Genomic DNA, 12,062 nt, shown 5'->3' with positions numbered 1-12,062 from the left:
GATTAATAAATTTTGTGTTGACTTTTTTCCAATTTTAAATAGAGAAAGAGAAATAGTAAAAATAATAATCTTTATGGATATCTAGGTCCAGGATATAACAGAGAAGATTCTGATCCACTGAGATGAGCCAAGAAATTGAAAATATCAGTGTTAAACCTCTGAAGTCCATGGGTAGCTGCAGACTTTTCTTCTGCCATTTTTATCCCATCACACTGAATCTCTCACCTGGAGGGTTGAACCCAGATAGAAGGAACCATGGAAAACACTGAGAATCCATCATCCCATCTCTAGATTAAAAAGCTACACCCCTCCCCCAAATAGAAATTTGATTCTTAAAAATACACATGTACACAGCCCTAAACATGCCTACCTAGACTAATACTTATTTCGGGAGATGTAATTTAGACATCCTCATGAATAAATTGGAACGATTTATTTTAAAACCATTCTATAGCAGCACTGTCCCATTGAACATTCTACAATGATAGATATATTCTATATCTGCTCTGTCCAATATAGTAACCTCTAGCCACATGTGGCTACTGACCACTTGAAATGTGGCTATGCAGACTCAGGAACAATGGAATTTTAAATTTGACTTAATTAGTTTAAATAGTGTGTGGTTACTGTATTGGACAGTGTGATTCTAGAGAGTAAAGGTTTCATTATAACAGATATCATAAAATTCTAAATATTCTTGGTCTTCAAATTCCCTTCATCTCTTTCCCTGGGCAAGAGAACGAAGAAGTGGGCAGAGAGGGAAGGGGTGGTGGAGCCCAGTGTAAAATCATTTTCCATGTTTATCTGTCCCGAATTCAAGCTGAGCTTGTTGACAAAATTTGGGAAGGTTGAAGATTTGGCAGGCCTGTCTGTCCCCTTGCCTGCGTGAATATGTCAGCACCTCATTAATCTCGTGTTAGACTGTAAAGGCCCTTTTCCCTCCTACTATGGGCCTATTTTTTAAAAGACACTTCGGTGCCCACTTTGCATTTCACAGATTTTTAAATATTTACAAGTTGCTCTGTGGATTAATTGAAGCATATATTTTATTTAAATATATCCTATCATTTCCAAATCAGAATGAGAGAAATTATTTGGGGATAGGGAAGTTAAAAATGTATTATGTCATGAGTCTTTGAGGAACATATTAGGTGTTTTCTAGAAATTAAAGGCATGAAGAGCCTCTGTGTTATCTTTCTCCAGTTTTAATTGGTCTTTCAATGAAATGATTCTATCACACATGTGGTCTTGCTGATTTTTCTTTTGTCAAGAAAAAGACACATAGGGTGTAGCTTTTTTTTTTCCTTAACAGTTTTTATCATTTTTGTTCAATATAAGAATTAGATGGAAATGTCTTTAAACGGTACTGAATATTTTAAGCCTTAAGCCTGTGGTGCTTTGTCTTACAGGTGCATGGTGAATTGTCATGGCTTTTTTTTCTCTTAAGACAGACATCTAGCATAACCACTTTCTGTATTTCCTGACACTGAAAACAGACCGTTTGGGATTCCTTTTATAGCTTCTTCAGCTAACGACTCCAGTGACCACTCAATTGTGGTCTCGCAGTAAATCAAAATTTCTTTGAAAGACCCAGCTCTGTTATATAATTGTAGATGTCCCACGAAGTCATCTCCCTAACTAAAAAGAAAAGTGAGTTTCTATTGCCTTAAATAATATGGACTCTGTCACCACACATAATACTCTGAAAATAAAACTGTAGACCTTTTTTTTTTCCCCTTCTCTTCCTCCTCCATCTCCTTTTTCTCTTAAATTAATCTACAGTTGATGAGACATACACATAAGCTTCAGGCTGTATCAGATCTGGTTAATCATAAAGAAAGAACAAAACTACTTTGCAAACTGCTCCTTTGAACTTACGGATTCTTCCCTTGAACGACTTGCCCTAGCCGGAATTTTGGGTTTCACAATGACTAAGGAGAATACTCTCATTGTTTACTCTGCATTTTAATAAAACAGAGTTAAAAAATAAAATTGGGAGGGCTCAGGTCCTGCTGGCAGTCAAGGCAAGGGCACTGAGAAAGGACTTAAGGGGACCACATGGAAGCCCTCCCCTTCTGTCATCCCGGGGAGGCCCCAGAGTGGGATGACTACAGAGACTATGTCCTGACTTCCACATCCAGGTCTGAGAGATTCTAGGAGCTTAATGCAAGGGGCAGGACCTCAAGTGAGCAGAGAGATGGGCCTAGATCAAATCAGTCAATCAAATCAACCCAACCCCATGATTCTATCGAGAGCAGTGTGCTCGCTGCCTTTAGTTTGTTGCCATCTTTGAGGCAGTGGGAGAGGAAATCTGCCATATTTCTCCAGGATGCTTTTAGGTCAAAGCTGGGGACAGTGGAACTTTTAAGTATGGCAGGCGTTGGTGGCAATAGGGGCCCACAAAGAGGACCAGGCAGGGCTGACAATTCGCAGGTGTCAGTCAAGGCCCAGCCCATTTTCCCCTCTGCCCAACTCAGGTGGCGAAACTGCCACATTGCCCAAGACTCGAAGTCAGTGCCTCCTTTCACCAACTTGGAGAACAGACTTCCTCAGAAACAGGGGCCTGAGTATGTGCCAATCCTTGTAAACCATTTCACCTCTTCAGAGGCTAATGCCTCTCAAAACCAAGAACAATTAAAGCGAGAGTCTTCCCAAGCAACTGGGGAATTGAGCAAAATAAATCAGAAATCGTCAGCCTTGGCTCTGGAGGTTCGCCTCATTATGAGAGCAGATCTATTAGCCCTCTTGCCATTGTCTTTCATTTCTCAAGTGAGGTGATTCTAATTAAATTAATCTGCATGTCAATCTATCGGTGATCAATCAAAGAGCCCGAGGTCCCCCCTATGCTGCAGGGTGCTTGCGGCTGACAGGGGCTGATAATGGAGGAAGAAATAAACTGTCGAGCAAAGTTAATTAGTCAACATAATAGGTGGATTAAACGGGAGCTGGCTGATTGCTGTTTCCCATGTCAAAGCATGAGGTGGGAGCCGAAGCTGCAATTACAGACAATTATTATATTTGGTTGTAAGAGGTCGCATGAATAAACATATCTCTGTGGGTTTCAGTTTTAATCCTCTTCCCTATTTAATATAAGGAGAAGTGTAGGTCATTTCTTCTCATTGTTTTAGTCGAAATTCTCTGAGAAAACACCTTTGCTCATGTCCTTTCTGGCAAACCAGCTTCAGAGTCAGTTTATGAGGTGGCCAGGGTATCTGAATTGTACCTTGGACCAGTGCCACCATTTTTTTTTTTTTTTTGGCTTTAAAATACAGATTGAAGACTGTTAATGAGCAGAGATTTTTTGGGGGGAGGGGGTGGTGATGGTGCAAGGGGCTTTGGTCTGATTAGCTAAACCAATGTGAGAAGAAAAAAGTACAAGAAACCCCAAAAAGATATCCAGGAGAGAAAGCTACATCCCAGCTCTCACTGAACACTCTCTTTTTCATTTCTCTATCCTCTTAACCCTGACACAGTAGGGGGGGAAATATTTTAAAGATTCAAAAGATTTTTATTTGCATGATCAACTGTGATATCTGCTTCAGTGTCTAAACTGAAGGGTAATTTAGGTGAAACACAACCACCCTTGTGTAAAAAAATATGCTAATAAAGATCCTCTTGTTAAAATTATGGTTAACAGTGTACCTTCTGCTGTATAACTATAAACTGTGCAATTTTACTTAAAACTGCATCAAAAGCGTTCCATGCCAAAGACCCCCTCATCAATAGCTCCTCTTGTTAGACTTGTACAGCATAAGCACCAGTTATTATGTGAAATAGCTATGCAATTTTCTTCAGCTCCCAGCTGTTATTTATTTAACTTGAGTTTATTACCCTCCGTGCTTTTATATTAAAATGTTCATTCATTTCCCTCTTCTGTCTCCAGGTCGTGGTGTCTACGACAGTCAATGTGGATGGCCATGTCCTGGCAGTCTCTGATAACATGTTTGTCCATAATAACTCCAAGCACGGGCGGAGGGCTCGGAGGCTTGACCCCTCGGAAGGTACGCCCTCTTATCTGGAACATGGTAGGCGAATCATTTTCATTGGTTGGCATTGCTACTTTAATTGTGAATTTATTTGGTTTCTTTCTTCCGACTCCACCACATTTTCTGCCCCATTTCAAATTTCAAGAGTCTTGTTGAACAATATTGATGCTGTATATTTAAAGACAAGAAATATCTTTGAGTCCCAGACTTTCTTGTTGCACATTCTGTACCCTAGAAATGGCTGACGTATCTTTCCTTCTTCTTGAGAAACAGAGGGAAACCTGCACCACTGCTTTATTTTAAGCTTCCAATTGATTAAAAGAATAAAGAAAGGCCAAAGCAGGGAAACAAAAATCATGATGCATTTTAAGTTTACAATGACCTGGTTGTATAATAAACTCTGTCCTCCTTACAATCCTGCTGGTGTATGCTTGTGACTACATACTTAACTTCATTTGAGGATAAAATCCAGAGTCTAGGTCGGAGGCACTTTCTGAGTATGAGGCCTGAACTAAATGTTCCTCCTGTGCTCTGTACCTACCCCTCCCCTCATTGCTATATGATAGAGGCTGCTTTCTGTAGGTAGACTTTGGTGGGGAGAAATCACATTTGTCTTGATTTTATGGCTAATCACTTGTGCCTTTGAGAGGACTGGAGGAAACCAGATAAAAATTTGAATAAAGAAAAGTGAATGCCACTCAAAAGAAAAAAGGCTGAATTGAGTGTATGTCTGAATGTTTCTGCGCTACATGTATATGTAATGTATTCATCTGTACGTCCATTCATCCATCCATCCATTTTTCATGCATCCATCCATCCATCCATCCATCATTCATCTGTTCATCTATCCATTACTCCATCCAAGAAACAGTGACTGAGACTACTGAGTACCAATAGTATGCTAGATTTTCTCCAATCTCCTCAAATTAAACTCTTAATTCATTTCCCCACTTCACTTTCCAGTTTGCTAGATCAGCAGGATTCTTTTTTAAACACTACCATACAGATCACCAAGTGTCTTGAGCAGTCCATGATGTAGTTCATAAGGTAGAAAAAACTCCCTTCCCCGCCAGCATCCCAGTTTAATAAACACACCACTGTCTTCATTTTTTGCCTGATTTTTTTTCTCTGCTTAAGGAATACACAAACTGTACTTTTATTAGTTAGCCAGATGTAACATTCTTAGAAGGGATTCTTCACAACATCCAGCTTTACAGTGATTTTAAGGTAAACCATCATCTTTCAAAAGGTGCTTTTTTGTGGTTTCATTAGTGCAGAGATGGATGGATATTACTTTTTGCAGGAGGCCATCTAAAACACCTGCTCATGATTATGTTCCTAGTTCCATTTCTGTTCTTAAAATTATTCTGATCCTCACTTTATAGTAATGTTGTCTTTTTAATACCTTTGAAGTCAGTTAAGGCATTGTGTGACTAGAGATATTTAGGTGAAAGGAAGAAGGAAATATAGGTACATACTCAGTGGGCACAATTTAGAGAGCACTGGCCTAAAAGCTAACATCTTCTTTTTGACTGTGACTGGTTAGTTATTGCCCTGTCCGGGGACAGACTTGACTGTCACTTTGAAATGTGCCAGTCATGGGTTCACAGTTTCAAAATGTGCTCCAAGTGAAGACCACACTCAGCCCCCGTTCCTGCTTTCGAGAAGCTGGGGAGAGAGCTCGTGACACCATGCAAGTCCTCCCTCAACAAAAGAACACAACACGAACTAACAAAAACCACCTGCTAGAAAGGGTACTCTAGTGAATGAAGGTCAGGAACATTATTGTGCATCATGAGGTGGAGGAAAGAGTCTCGAAATAAGAGTCAGGAAACCTAAATTCAGTTTTCAGTTTCATGTCTAGCCTTCGTGTGACCTTGGACAAGTCAATTTACTTTTGGAGATCCTTAGGTTCCTTCTAGGCAAAGTGAAGGTGATGATCTGTGGAGGGGAGTGGGGGGCAGGGTGAAAATGTGTGCCTTGGGTGGGGGCAGGTCACATAGGGGAAGTGGGCTGGGTGGGGACTGCGGAAGAAAGGCAAGTTCATGCTCTGCTGCTCCCAGCCCCAGGCAGTTGTCACCAAGGGGCGTAAGAGCCCAGTGGAGCCAGATGTTCCATTTTGGCCAAGAATTAAAACTTTCTTAGTTTTTAATTGTTGGTAACTAATGACAAAACTTTTAAACCTTGAAGAGAGGAGAGGGGGAAAAATGTCACTTAGGAGGAATATAGCCACAGGCCAATAGTTTGGAGTCTCTGGATTAAAATATCTCTAAATTGCCTCCCAGTTCAGATATTCTCACCTCTAGATGTACGTATAAATATGTAAGTTGCAATATCATATTATTCGAAATTTTAAAGACAACATTTTATCCCTCTGTTCCAGTTTACCAGTCCACAAATGGCCATGTTATTATTGCCATATTATTCAAGAAAATGTTGGCATTTCACTATTTATTAATGATTAATCGTCATTGGAGGGGTGGGTATGTCCTAACCTCCTTTAACGAGGGGCCTCCCTCTCTCCAAAGCCTTACTTCTCTTGTCTCCAGAAGAATAAAATGGCAGATGCTTCCTTAAGGTTTCTTAGTAATGACAGTAACATGGAAACATGCTTCTCTGTAGAATGAATCGACCAACCACACATAACCACCCACTCATGTAGACACTTCATTATGATAGCTACATAAATATCTACTCAGCAAAGGGTGACTGTGGACTCTTTCATTGGTGATGTGTGGGAGTGGACCTAGATGCTAATTCATGTTGATTTGGGGGGTATGATAATACTTTATCTTGCTATTGAAAAATCTTATTTGAAATTGCCCTATTTAAGACTTACAGAGCCACGCCTCACCCCTCGGCCCCACCACTCCCGCACCCCCACCTCCAACAGCTGCTGTACAGTGAGACATGCCAAATATCTTCGCCTTTTAGGTGACCTGTAGGAGCCTTCGTTTCCCCTCATTCTGGGCTTTTCACCATCTCATTTATAGGTAGCCTGAATTATTTTGAGTTACTCTGCACATCTCCATTTATATCCTGCTTGTCAGACAGTTGGAGGAAAGTTCTCTTATGTGACTCAATCCTCCTGCATTTAAGAGAGATAGAGACTATGCTTTACATCCATGCAGTCTTCCCTGTGTGACTCTCAGACTCGCAAACGTTTGTGCTCAAATAACTGTCCTGTATGTCAGGTAGGAGAACTGACAAAGGCAAATTTATTTTATAGAGTCTCGTATGGTCCAAAAAAGGTGAATCTCTGCATGCTGTAGCTTGTGGTAATTGCTCTCTCTCTCTCTCTCTCTTTTTTTTTTCTTCATTCAAAATAGTGAGATTTTCTTTGGCTAGATATTTATGGGACACTATAAGCTAGTGAGATTTCCACTTTAAGCAATAACTTTATGGAAGATGTACAGTTGGGGAGAGAGGCAGCCTCAGAACGTCACGTAACTGCTCTCGGGGTTCTAATTTTTGAAAAAGCGTAGGCTTGGGACCAAAGACACTGAATTGTCACCCCCAGTGGTAATGTACATACAACTCTGGCTGGAGTGCCCACCCTGTCTTCCCATCACTGTGTGCTGGGATCTTCAAAGGGCCTGGGGAGTGTTGATGTTCTATTGTTCTCCTGAGTTTCAGGTTGTGTTGACTTGAATTTAAGGCCAATCGTGGCATCAGTTTCTCTATTTTTTACCCCATGGCAAAATGTGGTGCCCTCACAAAGCTACAGAGCAGGGACCCTGTCAGCTTGCATGCACTAACACTTTATTATCTAATGATCTAATATGCAACAAGGCAAAGTGCCGGTGCTCATCATTCTGACATAGAATGCCGGGAGAAGTGACTAAATTACTTTATGTACCATTAGCGCTCGCAGCTATGGTGAACTCACCGGCAGCATTTATGCAAATGCCTGTGCATACACTCTAGTGGCTCTGTCAGGAAGCCATCTGACAAGCCATTTAAATGCTCATTTTTTAGGGGACTTTTATTTTGGCGTGCATGTGTTTTTCTCCCTTCCTCCCTTCTTCTCTTCACTCTCTCTCTCTCCCTTCTAGACCCCTGGAGGACTTGCCTCCTCCCTGGTCCCTGGGGAAGTGAGCGAGTCAGGGAGCTCAGCTGGCCATCAGGAGGTGCCCTGTCTGGGAGTGGGCTTAAGGCCCCAACTGGGTGTTCTTCAGCTTTAGAGTTATTTTTTATTGTTATGAATTTGTACAATCTTCATGTTTATTTGGAAAATCAGTAGAAGTATTAATCAAGAGTTTTTAGAAGATGAACATTTTTATGTTCGTGAGTTCTGACCTAAGGTCCTACTTGGTTTCTTGGCTCAAATGTAGATTTTAAACACCCCCGCTTTTTAAAAATGGAAAACAGTGGAAATTTAGCTTTCGTGGGCATCAGATACGAATGAATTAAGTTTCCCTTCAAAGCAATTATAAAGATTGAGATGTGAAGTGTAAATGTGCCAGGATCCCAAAATAAATCAAATCAAAACAAAAGTGGGCTTTGGTTAAACTAAAAATACTTTGTAGAAGAAAGAGTGGTGATAGAATCCCTGGGCCCTTCTCCTTGCTCCAATTACGGTGTTAGAGAAATAGAACCAGATTTTCCCCACCGCCAGTTAGCTCTGACCTTTCCATTGTAGTGTCCCCTTCCAGCTGTCCCTGACAATATGGTGTTATCCTTGCTCTTTAGCATTTGACCTCCTTTAATCCTTTTGCTCCAGACAGAAGCAGTTTTTGCTTCCGTTGGTTACCCCTGGGTATCCAGCCCCATTGACTCCCTGTGCCCAGCTGCACATAAATTTGTTGTTTTATGGACGTGTGGAGAAAGATAGGGAGATTACTCCTTGAGAGACAGTGTAGAGCTTCCAATAGAAGGGAGAGGCCTGCTCTTCTCCCTTCTGTGTAACGAGAGCCTCAGAAGTGGCCAGTCAGTATCGGCTGGAAGGAGGATCAGGCTGTCTGACTGGAGTGCTGGATTTTGGTCCCAACTCTGCCTTTAACTAGCTGTATGACTCTGGAAAGGTTACTTTGCTTTTGTGGTTGTAGTTTTGTATGTGATCAATGACAGCTGAGTTGGGCCACCTCTAGAACTCCTCTTAGCATGTACTATTTTTTGGTCCTCTGAACTGAAGCCACCGACACTTGCCTTCCCTGGTCTTGCACCTTCTTCAGGAGGCACGTTTGGAGGGACAGGGCTTCAGAAGAACAGATAAATTAACTGGCTATTTCTAGTAGAGCCCTTTCTTTGGCTCTCCAGCCAAGGAATACATTGTCAGCAAGGTGGATTTCAAATCATCCCTCCCTCCATTCATTCATACTAAACATGCAGTAGCATGCCAGACACTAAGCTAGGTGCAGTAGCACAGGGCAGATTCATTTCCTGTCCTCATAGACTTTGTGATGTAAATGGAGGCCAAAGATGTTAAATAGAACTTACAACTAACTCATTAGAGTTGTCCATAAGGACCATAAAAGGAGTGAGGAGGAGTGAGGTGTCAGGGAAGCCTTCTTTGAGAAAAATTACATTTATGTTAAAACCCAAGAGATAAATAAGTTTTCACCAGGCAAAGAGGATAGAAACGAATTCCCGGTCAGAGGGAACAGCATATACAAAGGCTATTGCTTATTGAGTTCAAAGTACTGAAAGACACTGGGATGGCTCCTGTTGTTCCCGGCTACCGGGAGGGTGACCCCGAGACAAGGCTGGGGTGGCTGCCAAGGGCCAGGGCACACAGGCCCACATGGGCTGCTGGGATGGTCAGTGGCAATTGTGAAATGGTGGGGGGGGACCCACTGAGCAGGGCTTTGACGAACTCAGTTTCAATTACACGAACCGCTAGTGTGCGGTGAAAGCCTAGGGCCCGATTGCTCCGAGCTTTTTATAACTTTGCCCTTCCCTGCCAGCCCTGGAAGCTTACCGGGGAGTTGGCTATGCCCTGAAGCCATCACCCCCAATCACGTCTCATTCTCTCAATAGTGCATGTGTTCAAAATAGGAAGAAACTCAAGCATTTGAGAGTTATTTTTCTAGATGGTTTTGGCATGTCGATTCACTTTTTTTCACGAGTGGCTTAGAAAGAGTTTGCCATTGACTTCTTTTTGCACTTGTGGAGACTCACTTTTTTAAAGCTTTTAGACTAGAGAGCTGCTGTTGCTGTTTGACTTATGAATTGTGTATTACTTGTCCGACCCCAACAAAATTAAAATTAGATAAGTGAAAATAAACAAAAAAGAGAAATGTACCCTCCCCAATGTCACTCTCCTCTCTCACCGTGGTCAACAGCTGAGTCACAGCTCGTGCTGCGTGAAGAGCCATGGGGGTATGGGAGGCCATCTACGATATCTCCTCATTGTCCAGAGAAGGAAACTGAGACCTAGCGAGGGGATGCAACCTGCTCATATAGCTCATTCCTGTTAAAATCCATTGTGTGCTCTCTGTATTTGTTCATGGTTTACTGGACAAGCGTGAATTTCAGGAGTTGCACATCTAAATGGTCCCTGGGTTACATAGGATGTTGGAAGGCTGGGGGTCCACCCACAATGCCTGTTTGGTTCAGGCTGGCCTAGGCTGGTGGGGTCTCTGGGATCTCAGTAATCACGAGAAGAACGTCTGTAAAATTGCTGCAGTGTCCTGACAGAAATGCACCTTCAAAACACAAGGGCAGAGGATGAATGACATGGTGCTTTACACTTAGACAACCAACAGCCCTTCATGTGCCTGGTTTTGGTCCAGAACTCCAGCCAGGCCCACTTTAGCAAGAGCATTTAGGTGAAGAAGGGTCAAGGTTAAGTAGAAAAATATCAGCATCATCTTTTGTTACTGAGGGTGGCACATTACATCTTATCAATTGATTTTCCTACTTGAGAAAGCAAGACAGATGCAAGAACAGAACATTAAGGTTAAGAATATCCAGATGTGTCATAAAATAGAGCACGGAGGCCCCAGATTTTCAAACATCAAATCAGGCTTTTTTCTTTGAGCAGTGGGGAAGATGTCTTTTGTCTTCCCTTGCGATAGAAAGGACACGGCAAGAAGTCAAGATAATGAACAAGGATGTAAGTCAAGAGTGATTTTCCGTGTATCCCCTGAGTAATCCATAAAGCAGGTAACGCCGGAAATCCTAACACTGGCGCCTTGGTAGCCAGCAAGCTCTCAGCATCAGGCAGATTAAAGAGTTCACGAGCCACAGGTCACTGCAAAGCAGGTGATCTCTGTTATCCTTATTTGCATGTGATACCACCAACAGCATTGCTGACAAAGGAGAAAGAGTGCCCTGACATTGCTGTCCTGCTTATTGATGATCAGGCCAGGTAGTAATATGTATTATCATCATCATTATCATCATTGCTGTTGTTTTTGGACTAATATCAACTAACATTGTCTGTAGCATTAATTATGTATCAGCACTATGGTAATCATTTTGCTTATATTATCTTACCAAATCTTTCAATAAATCTAATGAGCAATAATAATTATTATCCCCATTTTACAGATGAGAAAATTGGGCTTTGGAGAGGGTCAGTAACTTACCCAAAGCCAGAAAACTAATCAGAATTAGGTCTGGGACTAGACTCTAGGTCTACCTAACCATGTAGCTCTGTATAATAGTAGTACTGAGAATAATGACAATAAACACTCATTGGGCCCTTATTATGCTGTACACCCCCCACTGCAAGATGAGGAAACAGAGGCTAAAGAGAGGTTAAGTAACTTGTCCAGAGATGCGCAGCAAATAAGTAGCAGATCTAGGGTTCTTACTTCAGAGTCTGTCCCCTCCGCTATTTGCTCTATCCACTGTGCTTAAATTCTTACATCTTCTATCCCACTATTCTTATTTTTTTTCTCAGTACAAAGAAGGCAATTATGCTGGTATCATAAATAGAACTTTCAAAAGTTAGCCCAGAGCATATCTTTTTTTTTATGGGCATACTGAGTATATTTACCTTATAGTTCATTTTCCTCCAATGACCTATTTTTCCCATGGCAATACCACATTCTGCTAGTCCAATAAAGAAAATGCTGATTTTATTTGATGACCGGCATGTTGTCTACAGGGCTGGCAAGATAAGAAGGA

General features: G+C 41.7%; 1 protein-coding gene across 8 annotated transcripts in view; it reads left to right on the top strand.

Annotated features, from left to right (window-relative positions):
• The window catches only part of EBF1 (EBF transcription factor 1), a 376,947-nt gene that overhangs the window by 243,412 nt on the left and 121,473 nt on the right, over nt 1-12,062 (top strand). For 4 of the 8 annotated variants that reach the window (XM_039876803.1, XM_039876850.1, XM_039876813.1 and 1 more), the window contains exon 8: nt 3,884-4,025. In XM_039876803.1, coding sequence (XP_039732737.1) covers nt 3,884-4,025 — 142 coding nt within the window. The remainder of the gene's footprint in view (nt 1-3,883; nt 4,026-12,062) is intronic. The other 4 variants (XM_039876822.1, XM_039876871.1, XM_039876831.1 and 1 more) reach the window with 1 other exon arrangement.

The sequence above is a fragment of the Pteropus medius genome, unplaced genomic scaffold, assembly GCF_902729225.1.
Source record: "Pteropus medius unplaced genomic scaffold, Ma_sr-lr_union100, whole genome shotgun sequence".
Classification (NCBI taxonomy): Eukaryota; Metazoa; Chordata; class Mammalia; order Chiroptera; family Pteropodidae; genus Pteropus; species Pteropus medius.
This window is presented reverse-complemented; position numbering and strand designations above follow the sequence as displayed.